This window comes from Tursiops truncatus, chromosome 21 (genome assembly GCF_011762595.2).
Source record: "Tursiops truncatus isolate mTurTru1 chromosome 21, mTurTru1.mat.Y, whole genome shotgun sequence".
NCBI classification, from domain to species: Eukaryota; Metazoa; Chordata; class Mammalia; order Artiodactyla; family Delphinidae; genus Tursiops; species Tursiops truncatus.
In genome coordinates, this window is record NC_047054.1 from 10,322,780 (window position 1) to 10,344,414 (window position 21,635).

Genomic DNA, 21,635 nt, shown 5'->3' on the forward strand with positions numbered 1-21,635 from the left:
ATTTTCATTTTCTGTCTACTGTGATGCTCTGACATCTTAAGTCCCGCCTGGCTGGGCAGAGACAACCCCCCACCAGCCAAGGGCCCAGCCAGGAGCCCGCCTGTGACCTATGCCGACAGCCCGGCCAGGCCCAGCCTCCTCCGCCTGCCCCGCCCCCGGGGAGGTGACCCTCCTCTGCCCGAAACACCCGGGCCGGGTGCCTGGCGGCTCGGGGCAGCCCTGTCACCCAAAGCCCGGCAAAATCACTAAAAGCAGCCAATCGTACATGTTCCCTCCGCCCCGCCTGCCTTTCCTCTGGAAACCCCAGTAAAGGCCGTGGCCTCAGTCTTCCCTCCGTCCTGTCCTCCGCCCCCTGACCCCCTGGCCATCCCCCCACGTGCCCGGCGTGGCCCTGCCTCTAGGACCCAAGAGCCCAACAAACTGTCCTTCCTGGGCCTGTCCTGAGCCTCCTCCGGCGGCCGCTCCTGACTGACCAGCTCGTGAAAGGACACAGAACAGGTGGTGGAAGGTGAAGGCAGAAAGGAGGCCGGGGGGGGGGGGGGTGGCGGGGGAGCTGGAAGGCGGGCTGTGGGGAAGCTGGGGATGAGCAGCTGAGAGCAGCAGGGGCTGTGGACAGTCCTGAGGGTTTCCAAGCGGGCGACAGGGTTTGCTGTCTATTATTCAATGCACAAAATGAACACCCTTAAGTACAGACCCTCTGCCCCACCCAAAATAATATTTTGTGCTTGCTATAATCTAACATGTACTTACTTTTCTCTGCAAAAGCAGCTGCCCTGAAAATTAAAGGGGGGCAGAGAACAGAATAAAAGAGTCATGAGCAAATGCTATCAACCAAAAGCATCACACATTTCAGAGGTTTCTTAGAGATGAAAGCAAAATGAACGAGGAAACGTGTTTGCTTCTCCTAGAAGAACACATTCGGGTCACAGGGTCTGAGGACCCGTATGTATGTACTTTTCCTGCCGTTTCCCACTGCCCTGTCTTCCAGCTGATAAAACTCACAGAAAAGTTTCTTTTTCGCCAGATTACGTTGGAGATTTTTAGATATTTTTGAAAATGTTGGTATTTGATTTACCTAAATCGTCCATTCATCCATTCAACAAATATTTACTGAATAATCTAGTACGAGACAAAGACTGTTCTCCATGTCGGATGCTCTAAACGTTACACACATGTTTAGAAATCCCCACTTATTCTTTAAAGTTGCTCTAAACACTGGGATATTGTTCAGCTAAAAAGAAATGAGAATTTTCTGTACCTTCCTCTCAATTTTGCTGTGAACCTAAAACTGCCCTAGAAATATAAAGTCTTAAAAAAGAACCTAAATATATAACATTAAACAATTGCTCTGTGTGATGTGTTGCTACAATTATACCTATTTCAGAAATTCAGCATTTAAATTCATTTAAATTAACCCAGGGTTGGGCTTCCCTGGTGGCGCAGTGGTTGAGAGTCAGCCTGCCGATGCAGGGGACACGGGTTCGTGCCCCGGTCTGGGAAGATCCCACATGCCGCGGAGCGGCTGGGCCCGTGAGCCATGGCCGCTGAGCCTGCGCGTCCGCAGCCTGTGCTCCGCAACGGGAGAGGCCACAACAGTGAGAGACCCGCGTACCGCAAAAAAAAAAAAAAAAAAAAAAAAAAATTAACCCAGGGTTATTATAACTCTAAAATTAATTGATAGATGCATTTACAGTTTAGAAGAATGCCTTCTTCTAAACACGGAATGGCTTAAATTGTTATTTTTAATCCCAGTTCCTAGGAAGATCACATTCCTTGGGTCAGCTAGACATCCACAGATGTTCCCACACCCAGCCAGAACGACACCACATCATCTGGACCCCAGACGGAAACAGAATAGCCAAGCATGCAAATCTTACTTGAGCTGCTGGAATTCGGCAAACGCTTCATCAAAAGCTGCAAGGAAATATTTTGTACATTAGTAACCGTTTGAACGTGCTTGGCTTTTACTCATTCCCTTAGCTGCCCTGCTCGTGACTTTGCTTCATGAAACTGATTAAGGTTTGCTTAACGAAACAGCCAAATGAATGAAGTCATGTTCTCTGAATGAAAGTGGTAAAATCAGGGCTTCCCTGGTGGCGCAGTGGTTGAGAGTCCGCCTGCCGATGCAGGGGACACGGGTTCGTGCCCCGGTCCGGGAAGATCCCACATGCCGTGGAGTGGCTGGGCCCGTGAGCCATGGCCGCTGAGCCTGCGCGTCCGGAGCCTGTGCTCCGCAATGGGAGAGGCCACAACAGTGAGAGGCCCGTGTACTGCAAAAAAACCAAAAAAAAAAACCCCAAAAAAAAGAAAGTGGTAAAATCAGATAGCTTCCCTCTCAGCATCCTTGATCACTAAGGTCATCCCTAAGTACAAAATTACTAGGTGCTAAAGAATAATGATCTTACCTTGACCGGACAGGTCAAGTGACCGTTGATGGGTATCTTGGCCGTCAAAAATCTCGAAGGTGTATTTCCCTTTATCCTTCTCAGTGGGCTCGCAGATCTTCAGCCAGGCCATCTCCTCACTCCCACCAACTCTCATGTGCTCACCCGATGCAATCTTAGCATCCCTTTGAAAAAGTCACAGGGACATACTCAATTTAGAATCGCATATTATATGCACGATACCTGTGGGGCAATATTACACATCTTTCAGGGAGAGCCTCCTCTAACCGGCTGGAGCTGGTGTCATCATAGATTTTTCTGGATATTATACATTTACTAACTACATCAGCAGCTCAGCTCTGAAAACCTTCTGAAATTAAACCTGATACTTAGTTTTTAAAGATACCTTGTGGTTTAACATATGCTTATTGGTAATAGGCAATAGACTCAAATACTCTTGACTGTATGGCATTTTTCTGCTCAAAAAGTTAAAAATAGAGTCACCACGTGATCCAGTGGAGGCACACCCAGAAGAATTGACGGCAGGGGCTCGAACAAATATTCGTACACTCGTGTTCATAATAGCGCGACTCACAGTAGCCAAAAGGTGGAACCAACCCAAGTGGCCATCGACAGATGATGGATAAACCAACTGTGGCCCATCCCTATAATAGAATATTATTCAGCCTTAAAAAGGGAGGAAATTCTGACCCCTGCTACAACATGGATGGGCCTGGAGGACATTATGCTGAGTGAAAGAATCCAGTCGCAAAAGGAGAATGACCGCGGCATCGGCTCAGCCAGGACGAGGGGTGAACGCTGCGCTAGAGGGGGAGTCCACCAAACGCCAAACCACACGCAACCCGCTGGGCGCCCTTCTCAGAGCCCTAACCCCACCTGGGCTCTAGCGCAGGAGCCCACGGCCCCCTGAGCCAGCATGTGCACCGCCTGGCGCGTGACCCTGAGCTCAGCTCCAGAAAGGAGCCACCCGCCTTCCATCCTAAGCCCTGACCTGAGTTCTGACCCCGCCTCTGTCACAGCCCCGATGCCTTGCTGGACTGGGCACAAATGCTGTTCCCAGACACCATGTGAAGCTACCCGCCAGCAGAGGGCCAGCAGCAGACACCCCCCACACACCTGGCTCCCCCTCCCAGCTCAGAGCCCCCAGCCTGGCTCCACCCCTGGGGTGAATTCCAGAACCCTCCCTGATCAGCAGTCCCACCCTCACCCTACACCCGCTAAGGCTGGCTTCTGCTGAATTAGCCAACTTATAAGAAGGCAAACAAGTCCTGGTAGCAAAGCACAGCTGCTGGCTGCACTGAATCTGTTATCACTGTTACCCCCAGACAGTGACTTTGCCTCGAAGGACTATTTGTTATTGTTTTGGGACTTAAATGGGCCAAGTCGGATAAAACCTCTTCCTTGGTTTTATTATTGGATCACAAAACATGCCCAAATCCCTTCACTCCCAGCTAAATTTAAAACATCTTATGTTAAGGTAAGAAAGAGGAGGATGGAAGAAAGCCTAGGTGTGTCTGCTCGTTTGTGCGAAAGAAACCCAGGAGATGGGTCCCTGCAGGGTGTGGGGAGGGGCTGGAGGAGAGGGTGGGAAGGGGTGGTGGGCGCACCTGCGTGGCTGCCCCGCATCTCCCCTCCCCCAGGGAGCTCCAGGCTTCACTGAGATTTCAGGGGCCTCTGCACGTGAAATTTCCCGTTTGAATTAAAATCCAAAGCGTTTTCTTCTATAAAGAGGCCATGTGGCGTCTTCAGTGGCTGTGATGCTTCTAAGTCTTCAGTGGTCCATACTTAGCAACTGGAGGTCTAGCCCTTTCTCGATGACAGAGTAATTTCACCTTCGAGCAAGAGAACAAAATCCTTTTGCGAAGGGACATGTCTGCTGAGTTCCCCTTCGTATGCTTCTAACTCGTTTGAGATAGGTTTCAGCATTTCTTCTAAGTGGCCCTCGATGTCTTACTCAGCATTTCGTCAAAGAACAATCGGCCTTGCTGACGCCCACATTCCCCCAAATCCTCACCATTCTCTATTGATTTCTCGCCACCCACTGGCACAGAATGTTCAGGTCCACAGCTCGAGTCTCCCTTGGGCGTCCCTGACTCTGTTAGGTGGGCCATTTAGCATCCAGCAGCACACTGGATTTCTTTCTTTTTAAAAAAATTAATTTATTTATTTATTTATTTTTGGCTGTGTTGGGTCCTCATTGCTGCACGCGGGCTTTCTCTAGTTGCGGCGAGCGGGGGCTACTCTTCATTGCGGTGCACAGGCTTCTCCTTGCGGTGGCTTCTCTTGTTGTGGAGCACAGGTTCTAGGCACGTGAGCTTCAGTAGTTGTGGCACGAGGGCTTCAGTAGTTGTGGCACGCGGGCTTCAGTAGTTGTGGCACACGGGCTCAGGAGTTGTGGCTCCCGGGCTCTAGAGCGCAGGCTCAGTAGCTGTGGCGCACGGGCTCGGCTGCTCCACGGCCATGTGGGATCTTCCCGGACCAGGGCTCGAACCTGCGTCCCCTGCATTGGCAGATGGATTCTTAACCGCTGTGCCACCAGGGAGTTCCCGCAGATTGTTATTTCAACAAATGTGTTATATTATTCTCTATTTTTCCAAGTATTGCCTCACAAGAACTTACTTAATAGTCAAATAGTGAAAAATAACCAAGGTTATATTTCAGTGATAGAATATAACTATAAAATAAAGTTTAACGTAGCACTGAATACTATGTAGTAGTCAAGTAGTAAAAAATAACTAAAGGTTATATTTTAGTTATTAAAGAACTGAAGGAATACTTGTGTTGATTCTGCTTGAAGAAGAGAAGGCATGGCGACAACCACGCTCAGGAGTCCGTGGAAATCTGCAACACGACCGCGAGCTCTGTTGGTCTCTAGGGATGGTTTCTTCTGATACAACTTTTTTGATGAGGCAGACGTGTGATCCGAGCCCTTATCTCTCAGTCCGTCTGTCCGCCTGCAATCAGTCCCCTCCTTTCGGCTGGATGGCCCTCAGCACCGTAGTGGCCAGAATCAGACCAACTAGTGTTCGATCCCTGGTCTTTCACTTACTAGCTGCGTGACTTTGAACGAATGATTTATCTTCCGCTTGCAAAACCTCAGTTTTCACATCTATAAAATATGAGTATTAATACCAAGCTCATGGGGCTTTTGTGAGGGTTAAATGAAATCATGTGCGTGAAGTGTATAACACACGGTAACACAACATACAGGTACCCACGTGCCCAGGCACGTGTTCCCGCGGGATGTGGCATGTATTTAAACTCTGCACGCCCGGCACCCAGCACAGAGCGAGCCGTGCCCTGGGAGGCAAAGCTGGAGAAGCAGCAGCCCCCTGCAGGGGACAGACGCCTTTACCAGGGAAGATAAGACCCTTATCACAGCTGCACACAACTTACTGAAAGATGATAGGCTGTAAATGACAAAGAAGCCCAGAGAAGGAAGTGATTCATTCTCCTTTTCCAGGAGAAGGTCTGATTCCGCTAGAAATAGACATTTACTCATTGGTTTTAAAAAATATATCCTTATCAACAATTACATCACAAAACTACACCAGAGTTTCAATCTTCAAAGCTCCTGTTGTTGGAATCCTCCAGAAAAAGCCACTTCCCCACAAACCCCTTAGTATGGGATCTGCAGTGACTGCACCCGATACAGATTTCCATACTAACTACCAAAAACAGAGACGCAGGATTCCAAACACAGATGCACTAAGACGTCAGTACATCTTCTTAGTTTATGCTTCTGATCATAACTAACATCTACGACAAAAGCACAGCACGTCAAAATGTAAATAGGAAAAAGATATCCCAAGACATTTATCCATTCAGCACTTCGGTTTACTCACGAATAGATTCACCTCAATAATGCTTTTACAAGTAAATTAGTCATAAGCATGAAGTTTGCCTCTTGAAATGTTAATTAGGGAAAATAACATCTAAAGGCACGACGTGGACACTCTGAGGTCCCAGTCCATGGAGGAGCACACGACTTTGGTATATGGACATCACTGAAAACTTGGCCTGCAAGTGTTGCCCATGTCCTCAGGTTAGAGACAGACACCATGGTCCCCGCTCCATCCGCCCCCTTTGACGGAGTGCGTTAGAGATAACCCTGGGGGGATGGTCGGAAGGGCAAACTCCAGGGGGCTGGGGGCAGGCACTCGTCCACACGCTGTGACCATAATGAGAGTCTCCAATGTTTTAGTAGCGAACATGCCCACCTGGACAGGCAACCAGCAGCAGACATGAAATACAGAGAAAACCTGCTGTTTGTACAGGGTTTCATCCTCTCGCTTTCTTCTTTTACGTACAATTAAGTTTGTTTTGGTCCTTTTCTCTTTAATCAATCTAGTGAGAAACCAACAGACTGGAAATCTGGAGCACCTTTTCCAAATATTATTTTTCCATTAGCTCTGCTGGATTCCAGACAAAATGTGTGTCACCAGTAAAACCACCTTTGTCCAAACCAAAACCCTGAAGAACTTTGTCTCCAGTACCTTCAGGCACATCTTTATCTTTCTCCTTCTCCACCCCCCACTCCCTGCCCCCCCAGTTTCTGTGATGGTCCCTCCCCGAGCCCAAGGCTGTCATCATTTCTCAAAACTACAAAGTCTTGAGCAGACTTGGCTATGAACGCGTGTCCCAGCCGTGAGCCCTGGGCACCGCCCCATGGATGGCATGGCCACAGTCCACGGCACATGGACACTTACTTGTGGTACCAGTTCACTTTCATTTCTTCGGTGAAATATTTCATGAAACACTGAAGTCTTATTTCTTCCGCGGTGCAAAGTATCTTCAGTGGAGAAGCAGAGGCTCCTGCAGAAAATAAAACATACTCAGATCTGAGGAAAGCCGTCTGTGCTGTGTGAGGATGGACAAGCCCTGTGGCCAGGTTACATCCTGCTGTAAATGCATCCTCACGCATATATTCTAACATCCGTCAGCCACAAATCCTTACCATTTGCCCAGGCCATGTTCATTCATTAAATAAGCTTTTGCCACACCAAAATTATCTGAAAATCTCTTTGACAATAGCATCAAGGAACTCAAATGGCCCCAAGAAAATATTCCCTAAGGGCACTTCTCACATCCCTGACCACTTCCATCCCGTCATTACCACAGGAATCAACTTATAAATTAGACCACACACAAGCTTCCCATATAGATGAGATTCCAAACTGACGGGGTCTGCCCTGTCTGCAAGATTGCATCTACCTTCTTGCATCTCCCCACTCCTTCTTCCTGGCATTTGCTAAAATAACCTTTCCCCTGAAGGGAATGGAGCCCCTAGGCACTCAATCCCCTATAGAACTTTCTGGAAAATCCATGTAAATGATGTAGGGATGGGAATCCCCTCATGGAGCTCCGTGGCTGCAGCCCGTCTAGCTGAATGCCCGACCTCCATGGCCTCTGGCGTCCTCTTTCTCTCTACTCCTGCCCAGAGAGAAAGGCAGAAAATGATTTTTCCAAACCCCTTCCTCCGCTTTGCTTCTCCCTACATGGGGGAGGGCAGTGGGCTGACCAGATGCAGAGGGTAACAAGCTGCACATCCCTGAGCACAAAAATACGGAAGTGTTGCAGTCTTAAGGAGGCCAAATAGCTTCAAGTCGAGGGTCATTTTTCAGACTACACTCGCAGTCGGTAAATGATCACGAGCCCACAGGGTTTTCCACTCAAGCGGGGAGGAGGGAAAGGTACCATCCATGAAACGGACAGACAGGAGAGCAGTTCTCAGCTCAAATGCAAGGATGGTGCCTGGCATTTTCCCTAAATACTGAGAATCAAGCCCTGCACACAGAATTAAACGCTACCCCACAGAACCAGATGGGTTTCATTTCAGCTAGAAAATCAACAGATAATTAACTTCGCCCACCACAGGGAGGAAAGGATGGCAGGATGCATGTTCTAAGTAATCAGATTACAAGAGCCTGACTTCAAAGAATGACGCTGACCAGGGCAACGTGACCTAGGAAGCTGTATCCCTATTTTCTGATTTTATATCCGCTGCATCCTTACTGAGCCTTGATTTTGAAGGCTTAAGGGGCATTTATATCTTATTAGACAAAATTTAACCAGATAGGTATTCAATCTACACAGTCGCCACACCGAAAGTAAGTTCTGCTATTGGTATTTCTGTTTCACAACTGATTCTGAAAGTTATTTGATTAGACATTTCAGAGTTCTATAACTATTAAAAATCAAGGTATACAGTTTAACCTTGGCCCCCTTTAGGCAAAATACACCTTAGACATTTTTGTAAAATTGAAGGACTGCCAACGTTAAAGAGCTGGGTGGGTAACGTCTTAGAATACACATCTCGTGATGAGGGGGGAGTTCCGAAGCGCTGTAGAAGGAAGGCTGGACTCCTAATCTAGGGACATGAGAATACTCTGCTAGTGGTTAACTGAGTGACCCAGGACAAATCACACAACTTCTCGGTGACCAGAGTCCTCATCTAGATAATGTGGGTCTCTTCCAAGGTTCTGCAAAAATACAGAGTCCCTCAGCACATCTTGTCAGATACAGTTCATGGAGATGCCGAAAACCTAACCAAGGACTTTGAGTCTCCAATTGTGCTTTCTCCATCTCAAAAGTCAGCATGGAAATGAAGAGAAATGTCAAAGGCATGCACACACATACACAGAAGCACATGCACGTTCACACATACACACAGAGCATCATCCACGCAGAGAACTGTAACTTTGGCATCGATTTTTATAACGGGTTTGTTTGCAGCCAGAGAATTACAGAACTTTACATCCAGATGAGAACTTGGATGTCGCCTTGTCCAAATTCCTTATTATAAGGATGAAGAGGTTGAGGAACCCTAACTCTCTCTATAACAGCAGGTTTGCTTCACAGCCAAGCACAGCCTTTAACCTTCGGGACACGAAGAACAAACAGTTCTGTTCTGCGGGCTGCTAGCTGACCTGGCAGGAAAGCCTCCTACACTCTGCCACCCACAAGCCGCTGCAGGATCCTCTCTGTGGGATCAGGGTCGGGAAGGAGGAAGCCCGGGAGGCTGACGTGAGGATCCCATATTTATCCAAAGCCTCTAGTTGGCCCTGAAATTCGAACAAAATTTGGGGGGGGGTCCCCAAGAAGAGCCACTGATTGCTTCCCAACATGCAAACCCCAGAGGCTGTTTGGACTTAGAAGCTCCGGGAACACTATCTCCCCACACCGCGCCCCCCCCCCCCAAGCTGTGAAGGGAAATTTGGTTTAAAAGCCAAGAAAACGAATAGGGAAACGTTTCTGTGCTCCAGGAAACAGGAAATCACTGTTCTGACAGCTCTCTACTTGAAAATTCAGAAGTACTCCTTACAACAACCCAGTATTACGTCTGACGCTGCTCCGTGGAACTATAGAGTTTGACCCAAAACGCCTCTCCCGGGTGGAGCTGGACCCTCGTTCAATAGGCAGAGGCCACCAGGCACCCAACACGCGTGGCGAGACCGTGACTCGCGTCACAGCGTCCACGTGACTGTCAGCAGAGCACGGAGGACGCGTACCCATCTTCACTCCGGCTGTTTCAGGAGTGGTGCGCTCAGCGCTGTCTGCTATCGGTTAGACCAGCTCGGGGCTGCATTAGGTCTAAAAAGCCACTGATTGCAGGTGACAAGAGCCCACTTGGAACCCGAGCAGGAATCATGGCGTCTTCAAGGATTAAGAATATTCCTGGGGGGCAGGGGGCAGGTGGAGGAGAAGTGAGGGTGTGTGTACGTGTGAGCATGTCTGAGTATGTGCTTGGGCGTCAGCACCCCCAAGGGCTCTCAGAAGACACAGAAGAGGCAGAGGCACAGCTTCCCTGAGGTCAGAGGACAGAGGATGGAGGTGACCGAGGTCCCTGATGGATGCAGCAAGGGGACGTGGGAACCACAGATGTCACACCCGGACCGACACCCCAGATGGCCACGACACCTCAGGGCTGCGGGGAGAGCCCACTGCAGCCTGAGCGGGACGGCCGGGAAGACGGGTAAGCTCTGGGATAACGGGGCGCGCACGTGGGCTGCGGAGAAGCCCCCGCTTGCTACTAACACAGCCACCTCGTAGATCGGGTAACGCTTGCTCTGCTTCTTTCCGGCTGCAACAGCACTGAACACGCAGCGTCCAGTAGACCCAGGGCCTGGCTCCTCGGGAGGACAGAGGCTGAAACGTGATGCCGTGTGTCCCGTGCCTTCTCTCTGCCCACCACACTCTCAGTAAGACACACGTGGTCCTTCCAGGCTCGGGCATCTGGGACCCAAGATCACGAGAATACAATAGGAAACTACCTCTGTCCCCTTCACTGGTACCTTCACTTTTCAAGACACCACGACCACTCGCATCACCAATGTTACAGGTCACATGATGCTTTAATGCAAGGTCATCCCATGGAGCATAAGCGTGAAGCCGCCTTTCAAGTGGCTTCATGTACCTGCGCAAAGCGGCGTGTACACCATGGAGTGGCATTCGGCCCATTAATAATCATCAGCAGTAAAACTCATTCAAAATGTGGTCACCTACGTGACAAGCAAAAGCAAAGAGGAACAGTCTACCTTACGGGGACGTTTTGAGAGAGTGATGAAAAAATAAACGTCAGAAGTTTTCCAGAATAATGACCGAAAAACCTTACGGGGCAGCAGCTGAGCTCAGACCTGGGAGAGATGTGAGCTTCTGGTCCTGACAGGCTTCCAGAGCCCCGTGGTTAAGCCACCTAACTGCTCCGGGCCTTAGCTGCCTGATCTGATGACATCAATTAGGTCACCTCTAGAAAGCCCACAGCCGTAAAATTTTATTATCAGCAGAAAGCCCTTAAGCTATTATTATCAAATTAATAACCAACATCTTTGTTCTCACAGTTTCCAGGGAAGGGTAAATAGAGAGGAAGAATTTATCTGCAAAGCTAAAAAGTGGTTTAGTATGTATTAAACCAGACATAAAACCAGAGGCTTCAAAATTCATTATCGCTATTCAGCATTTGTAACGCAGACGCTGAGAGCAATTATGGACAAAGCATCATCGGAGTTGACCTAAGGCAAATTATAAGAAGTGGCTAATTAGGGAGTCCAAACTGAGTTTGTTTTGTCTCTCCTAATATTTTTTTTAAGAAAAACATATTCCGAAAACCCCCTTAAAAACATATTCCGAAAACCCCCTTAAACAGTCAGATAACTGTTCCGCCGTTGAATCTGGGGCCTGTTCACAGGAGATGCACTGTGGTTCCATTAGCTGTGGAAAATGCCCTTCTCGGGAAATAGCAATTTTAGCACCAAAATGACTTGAAAGTTAGAAGGCATTTACTTACCACAGACTCTACTCATGGCCAAAATCATATCCTCGTACACTGAAAGGAAGAAGGAAACGTACCATTACGGTGTCTAATTTTATCAGCAGCATTTTCATGTTTAATTAAATTGATACAGGGAATCAGGATGTTCATTTGAAAAATGAAACATTAAAATGGCAATAGTTATCCATAAAGGGCTCACGTGTGGCGATAAATCCTTCTAATCTATTCACTTTTTAAACAAGGAACATTTTGCTCGACATAAATCCGACCATACATTTAATTGAACCTCTTCATCACTGTTTCGATCACTTTAATACATTTGTCACAAGATAGAACTTGGCTCCTTGAAGGTGAACTAAGACAGCATTTCATTGAAGCCCAGAGTAGTATCATACCTTGTTCTAAAACACTCAAACAGCTTTGAATGCAACTCAAGTACAAATCTATTTTCTCTTCCTGTGTCCCCGCTAAAGAAACAATATGTACTAAGGATACAGACGCTGTGCCTTTATCACCCAGTTCATCCTGCTGGCGAAGTGGATTTCCTTTTAGTAGAAGGAAGAAGGTTTTATTCTACCTTTGCCAGCTATCTCAAGGACAGACACATCTTGACCTCTCTCGTCTTTCAAGGTTGCCTTATATTCACCATGGTCCTTCTTTGACAACTGCAAATAAAACACATCCCATATGTACATAAAACTGACGCCATGATACAAAAGGTAATACAGGCTGATACGTTCTCTTTGCAAACCATGGAAATTTAGGAGGCAAACTGGGAGATAATGCAGAATTCACAGGTGGTTTGAGAGAACTTTCTTATCTTGTTTCTATCTCTTTTCTTTAACACAATGTACCTTTGGTAGGAACAGCTCACAGACCCCCTTCTCCAGATCAGGCAACTTTTCCGGTTCATACAGAGCATCATCCTTTAGCCATTTGAAAACGGTTTCCTTCTTGGTGTTTGCAACCTACAAGACAGGAATCTTACGTTGAGTATGTGAATCGCTGTGGCTCATGAGAAAAAAGTCTACTCTGATTTGAAATCACGGACCTAAAAAAAAAAATCAATTTTTATTATAGACAGTCTCAGACAAATGCACATGGGAAAGCTGTCGGTTCTAATAATAGCAAATACATTTCTAAATTTCAGCTTCTAAAATAATTAAGCCCTGACAGTTCCATTCGGAAGAACAAATGATTCTTCTTCGTGCTAACCCATGAAATTAGACGGTGCAAGGTTTTTTGGTTCATGTGAGATGTCAATAATAAAGACAAGATGTAAGCAGTGTATTTTAAATTTATAAATAATATAAAATATCATTATTGGCCTATAAAACTGTTGAGTGACTGCTTTTTTGGCAACATGACATTGCGGACACACAGACGCAGGGGAAAGAAACTTTAACGCAAAACGAGCCCACTGGGCACGAGGACTTTCCTGCTACTAAAATTCCTCGAAATTCAATCTCTGCCATAAGCTGAACTCGAAACTCAGCTTTGCAGAATTCCAAAGATGAGTAAGGATCTCAAGTCACATGCTCTGACCTACACGTCCCACGAAGAAGAAGAATTCTGGCTCTGTTGGAGCGGAATGTACTGATCACACTGAATTGTGTGACACGGACCATTCTGCATTCACATCCCATACAGACTCAAGAACAGAGATGTCAGCGACAAAAAACAAACTACCAACATTGAGAGCGCGTGATTAGTTCCGAGAGTGTAGCAGTGCAACGTATTTTAGACTTCCCGTAGCAGCTACGTCAGTTGCTGTCGTTGGTGACATCCCTGGGGGACAATCCCAGACGGCAGGGCTCCGGAATGTTCTACTCGCACTCGCACACGGGGCACAGCAGCGTGCCCGATACGGAGAATAATTCCATAAATGTTTCAGAGTAAGTGCAGGGCTGTCTCCCGCTGGTCTGGGAGCTAGGCTCTTCCTTCTGAAGCCAGGACCACGCGGTGACAGTCAGGATGAAGTGAAGCTAAGCAATTCCAGCAGACGATGTCCTTTGTCCTAACACCTCAAAATCTCCCTTGTGTCCGTTTCCACGCCAAGCCAATCCCCGACTCTCCCCCACCTTAATTCAGCACTGCTGCCTCTTACTCTCATTTTCCAAGGTATTTACACTGTCGGTCCTTGGGTGCTAAATAAAAACCTTTCCAATGACCTTCAGCCTCTGTTCTCTAAAACCTATATCCTCAGTTACTTTATTTGTCCTGTAGCTCGGGGTGCGGGTGGGGGGGGAGGGGGGTGTCTTCTGTCCCCAAATAACTCATTTGTCGCTTCTCTGAACTCTCTGCAATGTCTCTACCACTTTTTCTATTTTCTTCCCTCCTTCCTCCCTCCCTCCCTCCCTCCCTCCCTCCCTCTCCCTCTTTCTTTTTGGCTGCGTTGGGTCTTCGTTGCTGTGCGAGGGCTTTCTCTAGTTGCGGCGAGCGGGGGCTACTCTTCGTTACGGTGCGTGGGCTTCTCATTGTGGTGGCTTCTCTTGTTGCGGAGCACGGGCTCTAGGCACACAGGCTCAGTAGTTGTGGTTCACGGGCTCAGTAGTTGTGGTGCACGGGCTCAGTAGTTGTGGCACGCGGGCTTCAGTAGTTGTGGTGCACAGGCTTAGTTGCTCCGCGGCATGTAGGATCTTCTCGGACCAGGGCTCAAACCTGTGTCCCCTGCGTTGGCAGGCAGATTTCTAATCGCTGCGCCACCAGGGAAGTCCTCTACCACTTTTTCAATACGCGCACCTCACATGCACGTAAGTATCTAGGAAAAGGTCACCACAGGATCTCTCCTGAGACACGGGGCCCTGCCCGACTCTCACAGTGTCTGAGGGCGCTCTCCCCAAAGCTTTACTGGAGGTGTGTGAGAAATCTCTCTCCCAGATTTCCTTCCGTTCATGACTGAGGCTTCTCTTGCCTTAAACTTTTCTTTTAAAAGATGGTTTTCTGTAAAGTTATAATATGAATACGTCCACACATTGATTTTTCTCCATGTGTTTTGTTATGTAAGTAAATAGAACCATAACCACCTGCCAAAGTATTATTAGGCAAAAACCTATGTGGAAGAAGGGTTCACGGAACCCCAGGAGTGATGGGACATGAGTACGCAGGCTAGGTGGGTTAAATTGCAAAAGACTCACCTCTCAAGCAATAGTTATTCAGTTTCTCCAATAGCTGTGTTCAAAGACTTATGACTCACTTTGATCAGGGAACTTAAAATCTTATCAAATATTCACAGGAGGGCCTACGCCATGTCAGAGCACATGGGGAGCCTATCTGTCCCACCGCCATTGTGAGCATGTACTCAGGACACCCTCGTCAGAAAAAAGGCCAACTGACTACAACACAGCCGCTGCCTTAACTGACATTTACCACCGTGTATGTTTAAGGTGTACAATGTACACAACTCGATACACGTATATATTGCAAAAATGGTTCCCACAATGAGGTTAGTTAACACATCCTTCACCTCACATGGTTACCACTGTGTACGTGTGAGCGGTGAGAACACGCAAGGTCACTCTCTCAGCAACTTTCAAGTATATAATACAGTGTGATTAGCTACAGTCACCACGCTGGGCATGAGACCCCAGAACTTACTCATTTCATAACTGGCAGTCTGTACCCTTTGACCAACATCTCCCCCACCCCTTAGCAACCACCACTTGTCTCTTTGCTTCTATGAGTTTGGCTTTTTTTAGATTCCACATAGAAGTGAAATCACGTCGTGTCTGTCTTTCTCTGTCTGACTTACTTCACTGAGCTTATTTCCCTCAAGACCCATCCATATTGTTACAAATGGCAGAATGTCCATCTTTTTATGACTGAATAATATTCCTGTGTGTGTGTGTGTGTGTGTGTGTGTGTGTGTGTGTGTGTGTGTCACATCTTCTTTAGCCATTCATTCGTCAGCAGACCTTTGGTTGTGTCTACGTCTTGGCCATTGTGAGCAATGCTGCTACGAACACGTGGTGCAGGTGTCTCTCCACAACAGTGACATCACTTCCTTGAGATGGACTCCCAGAGGTGGGATCGCTGGATCATATGGTAGCTCTATTTTTTTTTTTTTTTTGCGGTACGCAGGCCTCTCGCTGTTGTGGCCTTTCCCGTTGCGGAGCACAGGCTCCGGACGCGCAGGCTCAGCGGCCATGGCTCACGGGCCCAGCCGCTCCGCAGCATGTGGGATCTTCCCAGATTGGGGCACGAACCCGCGTCCCCTGCATCGGCAGGTGGACTCTCAACCACTGCGCCACCAGGGAAACCCTGGTAGCTCTATGTTTAATCTTTTGAGAACCTCCGTACTGTTTTCCCACAATGGCCGCACCGATTTACATTCCCACCAACGGTGCACGAGGGCTCCCTTTCCTCCACAGTTTTGCCAACATTTGTCATTTCTTGTCTTTTTGATGATGGCCATCCTGACAGGTGGCCTTCACCCTTGATTTGTCTTCTGCTTTCCCGCTCAGCGTCTAAACATGATTGAATGTCCCCATCCAGCCAGCGGGGAGAGAAGGACTTGACCCCCACGTCCACGACCCGCTGGGACTCCCAGGCTGTGATGGGCTCAGCTCAGTCTTCACCCATCTTCCATCCCATCAGCCAGCGCCGTTCGGACTCCCAGCCCCCGGCCACCAGCCCACCCGGACAGGCGGCAGGCCCCGCATCAGCCCTCGCCTCACTCAGGACGCCGCTGTGCAGTCTTCACTCCTTGAATTCCTCACCTTCCTCATTCCATGAAGCCGCTTCTTGTTTCTCCTCTCACTTCTCTGAGGACTTCCCCTCGGTAATTCCCTTAAAAATCCTTCTCTCCTGTTCTACTCTGACAACATGATATTTTCCAAAATTCTCCAAGTTTCCGTTATCTTTCTGTCTCCAGAGGCTGCCCTTCAGCAAACCTGCCCCACGGCGTCGTGCTCACTGCCACGCGTGTCCCGCTACCTCATAAGCCTCCACAGCAGAGCTTCAGTTTGCTGTGAGGGCCGGGCTCACGGTGCGCTGGTTATACCATATCGCCTGTGCTACAGGCGTAACCAACGAAGTACTTGCAAAACTGAATTTATCCTCAAAATCCTCAGACTTGGTCCTGCCCCTGCAGTGCCGGTTAGTATCACAGCACCACCTGGTCTCCAAGACAGAGACCTAAGATCGTCCAAGACACTGTCCTCGCTCACATCCAATTCTCACCGACTCCTCCCGGAAACGTAGCTCCCCAACAGTCTTCCAGTGTATCTCCTACTCTGTGCACGTGACCACTATGCTCGTCTGAGTTCCCATCTCTCATTGAGCCTCTTGGGAAGCCTCCCCTCCGGCCTTAAGAAACAGCCAGAGTCATCACGTTCCTGAAAACCCCAAAGGCAGGCTCCCCGCCGTCTGCAGACCAGAGTCCACCTCTGCCCTGCTGGATGCCCTCTGGTCCAGCCCCCAACTGTCTTACCAACCTTATGTATTTCTTATTGTGGTAAAATACAGATGACATAAAATTTACCATCTTCACCATTTTTAAGTGTACAGTTCTGTGGCACTACGCACATTCACGTTGCTGGGTAACCATCACCACCGACCACCTCCAGAACTTTCTCGCCTTCCCAACCTGATACTCTGTCCCCATTAAACACTGACTCCCTACCCCCATCCTTCAGCCCCTGGCCCCCTCCATCCTACTCTCTGTCTATGAGTTTGACTGCTCTAGGGACCTCACGTAAGTGGAATCATACAGGGTCTGTCCTTTCGGGTCTGCCTTATTTCACCCAAGGGTCATCCGTGTTGCAGCAGGTAACAGGATTTCCTTCCTTTTTAAAAGGCTGAATGACAGTCCTCAAATTTACCACATTTGTTTATCCATCCATCGATGGGCACTTGGGCCGCCTCCACACTGGGTTATTGTGAATCGCGCGGCCACCATCATGGTGCACACGTATCTATCTGAGGCTGGATCGTACCGTAATTCCACCCATTACTTCTGAGGAGCTGCCATACTGCTCTCCACAGCGGCCGACTCATAATTCACCCTCTAATGCTGCGGCTCCGTTTCCCACGCGGCTGTTTCACAGTTCAGCCTGTGGGAGCAGTTTCCACCCTCGTCGACCTGTATCCTTCTCAGTCATCCCCCCGCACTCAGCTCAGGACCACCCTCGTCGACCTGTATCCTTCTCAGTCATCCCCCCGCACTCAGCTCAGGACCACCCTCGTCGACCTGTATCCTTCTCAGTCATCCCCCCGCACTCGGCTCAGGACCACCCTCGCCGACCTGTATCCTTCTCGGTCATCCCCCCGCACTCAGCTCAGGACCACCCTCGTCGACCTGTATCCTTCTCGGTCATCCCCGGTCATCCCCCCGCACTCAGCTCAGGATTCACCGCTTTGTTGACTTGTCTGCTTGTTTTCCTCTCTTGTCTATGAGTAGCTTGGGAACAGAAATGATGCACGATCGAGCTTTCCCCACAGCCTCTTCTTCTACAGAGACAGCCATATAGCAGGGGCTCGTTAACTTAAAGTCTGTTCCCCAAAATACAGATTTTTATAGTTAGTAGTGATTCAGGCTTACTTTATGACTGAATTGCTCAAACAAAAACTTAAGAGCATCTTATTCCCCAAACATACCTTTTATTTCCTAAAGAAATCATATGAGCAGCATAGAAATTACCAGATACATTTCACCATAGCATTCTTTCCCATATGTTCACTTACTGAAATCTTAAATAAATACTTTATAAACTACCTACTTGAATCTTCGTTCCGTTGCCCCTGTAATCTGTTGACAGAGACCACAGACGAGACTGAAAGTCTGAGTACCACCCGCCCCTAATCCAACCCCCTGCGCTTCACCACCAGTGTGACCTGAACGTAGCTGCTCCCTGACTGTCTCCACTGTCACGAGAATGGGAGTCTCACTCTCTCCTGGCTAGAACCGATTCCTCACCTTACAGACCAGCCGGACTTCACAATCTTCTGTAACATCCCAGTGCAGAAACTCAGCGAAATGAGGGCCTGGCGGGGAAAAGGGAAAAAAGTTTAAATAAAGGAAAAAAATGTATACATTTACACACACACATACAAATGCATTTTGGGCAGAAGAAAGTAGCTGTTCAGTGTGAAACCAAGATAATTTAATAAAACTAATTTTCAGGGCTCCGCAATCAGTGTGTGCAATACTGATACTGAAATCTCTATTTCTAGCTGGGTGATGCTGTCTGATCTCTCCTTCTCGGTGATGTCTAATAGCTATTGCTCTTTAGCAGGAAGAATAATGAAATATTATATTTTTTTCTCAAGACGTGTGTCTAACAACATCCAACAGCATGGTATAGAAAAACGTTAAAATAGGAGAACTAATTGAGGTAAGATGAAGAAAAAGCCATTTGACCTAGCAAGTATGTCAACACATGGTATTTATATAGCATTTGAAATCAAAGATTAATTTACATATCTTTCAAAAATATCATTTTTACTTAATATAAATGCAGAAGTCATATGCTAATAATACATTCAACACAAAAATACAAAGCAGTTTTAGAAAGTATTTATTGATTTCTTCCATATAAATACATCCTACAAAGTTGTAGGAATCATATTGTAGGAAAAAAATCATATTGTAGAAATGAGTAAACTAAATATTTTTGACTACTAAAAATAACTTAAAACAATAAAAATAATGTCTTCATTTTATATTTTAAAAGCTGTATTCTAACTTCTTTCCAAAAACTATAGAAATCCCATATAAGAAACATTTTTCAAATAAACCCTTGGGTTGTAGTTCAGTTTCTCAAATTTATCCATTTTCCTTTGTATCTAGTTAATATGCATTTTTATTTTTTACTTATTTATTTATTTCTAATATGCATTTTTAAAACGGTATGTTTAAAAAGTATTGTTTGTAATTAAAGTGAAAACATCTAAAAGTTGAAAAGTTCACACACTTTTAAGTAAAATAACAAACTCCTGGCTATTGGAACTGGGTCTCCTGCCCTCTCTCCGTTTCTCCTAATAATCCCCCGAACTCACCCACCCCCATTCTTTATTCCTTTTTGTCACAATCACTGGACTCCATCTGGACGTGTAATGGAGACATCCGTTCCTTATGACTGCAGGAAAATACCAACACTCAACAATAGATTCCAGGGCTTTTCAAGGTAGAGGCAAGAGAAAATACCGACGAAATAAAGGGAAAGGTCAAAGACCAGAAGAGAATCCAAACCTCTACAGCTAAGAAGTGGTCTGACTTCTCGATCATTTAAAATCAAAGTTAGAGTCGTTTGGCATTAAGTAGGATCTGCTCCAAGCAAATGCTCAAATCCTAAACCTTTGTCTTGTGCTAGTGGTGGGGAAGCCAGCCAACCACCTACCTTGTTTCCTGAGAAATTCCTTTCTTTGAAATTCAGCCTCTTCTAGGACAGCCTTGAATGCTAAATCCAATATTTGAGGGGAAACAAACAGAAATGAAATACATTTGCTTCTCTCTGGTTGAAAGAATTCGCTTTGAATTTTCCTTTACAGACACATGAAGACCTTCCATGCAGCATACCGTCTCCGATGAGAACCAGAGAAGACTGACTTTTGGCTTTTCCATCGTGAATCTGCACAGTGTAGGTGCCTTCGTTTTCGATGGTAAACTGATCCATCACCATCTCGATAAGGCCAGTTGACTTGTCACACTTGATTCTGTGTGTCTGGGAGCACAGAAGGAAGGGGAGAATTCCACCGTGAAATTCCTCCCTCCAGTTTTCTCACTGGTACCTAACAGTTGCATCAACTATTGTTATCTTAAGGGATCATGGTGCCCAAAAAACACACAAAAAGAAATTTCAGCCACTGAACCTCTCGGTGAACCAAAGAGCAAACGAGGGACCTCTTGGTGAACCAAAGATCAAACGAGGGACATTCGGCGATGGGGAATGACCATTGATGTGTGGGGAGTGACCTACACACGAAGAACCCAGCAGAAACTCTGCACACTCCTCGGGAATGTGCAGCTGATGTGAGATAACTCAGCACACGGGGGAAAGAGAACGGGGCGCCCTTGGCCATGTCCGATCACAAAACCACAGGCAACAACCAACCATCTCCACAGCCGCGAGGGCTTCAGTCTCGGGGACTCTGGGGACACGGGCATCACGACTGGTTGCCCCCACTCAACACCGCCACCAGCACCAGGGTTGAAGGTGCCCAGCCTCTGCATCCCCCATCCGGGCAGCCTCCAATGGGGACCCTTTCCTGCTGCCGCCCGTCCAGAGCTCACGTCTCCCTCAGACTCTGCTCTCATCGCTTGTGATGAGCTACAGAGACTGACGTGTGGTTGCGAATGGACCATGTCTTGTTATTCCACCCTTGGATACAATAAATGCAATCAAGCAGAGGTCAGGGAGGCAGAAGGAGCACATCCAAAGAATGACTCGTCTTCGATGCAGCCGTCATTCAGGGCAAGGACAGCACAGGGACCGGGGCTCCCCTCAGGAACACGACTCACACCACCACAGAAGGGCTGCTTCCTCTGGCCTTGACCCCCCCAACGCTACGCCCAGAATGAACAAAAGCATGACAACCTTTGCTGGTGACCTTTCCTGCAGGCATTCCTGCTTCCTTCCAGAGGAGCCCAGCTGGGATTTACGCAAAGGCTTCCCAGCCTGAGTAATGAGCCGTCCCAGGAAGGTGGGGCTGTGGGGTGAGATGAGCGAGTCATCGCCAGTAACCTGTGGTCAGCAGCCAACAAACAGGACGAGAGGGAGGAAAGGCCACTCCTTGCCCCGAGAGCCTGCACTCCTCCTACAGCCCTTACCTTGATGAGACTATCACAAAGAACTCCTATGTGCGGGTAACTAGCAGAAAATGCGTGAGATCGGCCTTTTTCTGACACATCGTGTGTATTTATTTTCACAATGCTCTTCTTTCTCTTTCAGGTGACATTTATATTTTGGATTCCAAATGCCAGTGTCACAAGAGAGCTGAGAAGATGGATATTAGCAAAA

The 21,635-nt window shown here is 47.6% G+C and overlaps 1 protein-coding gene across 2 annotated transcripts in view; it reads right to left on the bottom strand.

Moving 5' to 3' along the window:
- The window catches only part of MYOM2 (myomesin 2), an 81,783-nt gene that overhangs the window by 2,154 nt on the left and 57,994 nt on the right, over positions 1-21,635 (bottom strand). For both annotated transcript variants that reach the window (XM_073798727.1, XM_033848854.2), the window contains 10 exons: positions 20,195-20,339; positions 20,016-20,075; positions 18,593-18,660; positions 12,531-12,644; positions 12,254-12,341; positions 11,692-11,730; positions 7,115-7,220; positions 2,406-2,569; positions 1,878-1,914; positions 751-773 (listed from right to left, as the gene is read on the bottom strand). In XM_073798727.1, the coding sequence (XP_073654828.1) occupies positions 751-773; positions 1,878-1,914; positions 2,406-2,569; positions 7,115-7,220; positions 11,692-11,730; positions 12,254-12,341; positions 12,531-12,644; positions 18,593-18,660; positions 20,016-20,075; positions 20,195-20,339 (844 nt within the window). The remainder of the gene's footprint in view (positions 1-750; positions 774-1,877; positions 1,915-2,405; positions 2,570-7,114; positions 7,221-11,691; positions 11,731-12,253; positions 12,342-12,530; positions 12,645-18,592; positions 18,661-20,015; positions 20,076-20,194; positions 20,340-21,635) is intronic.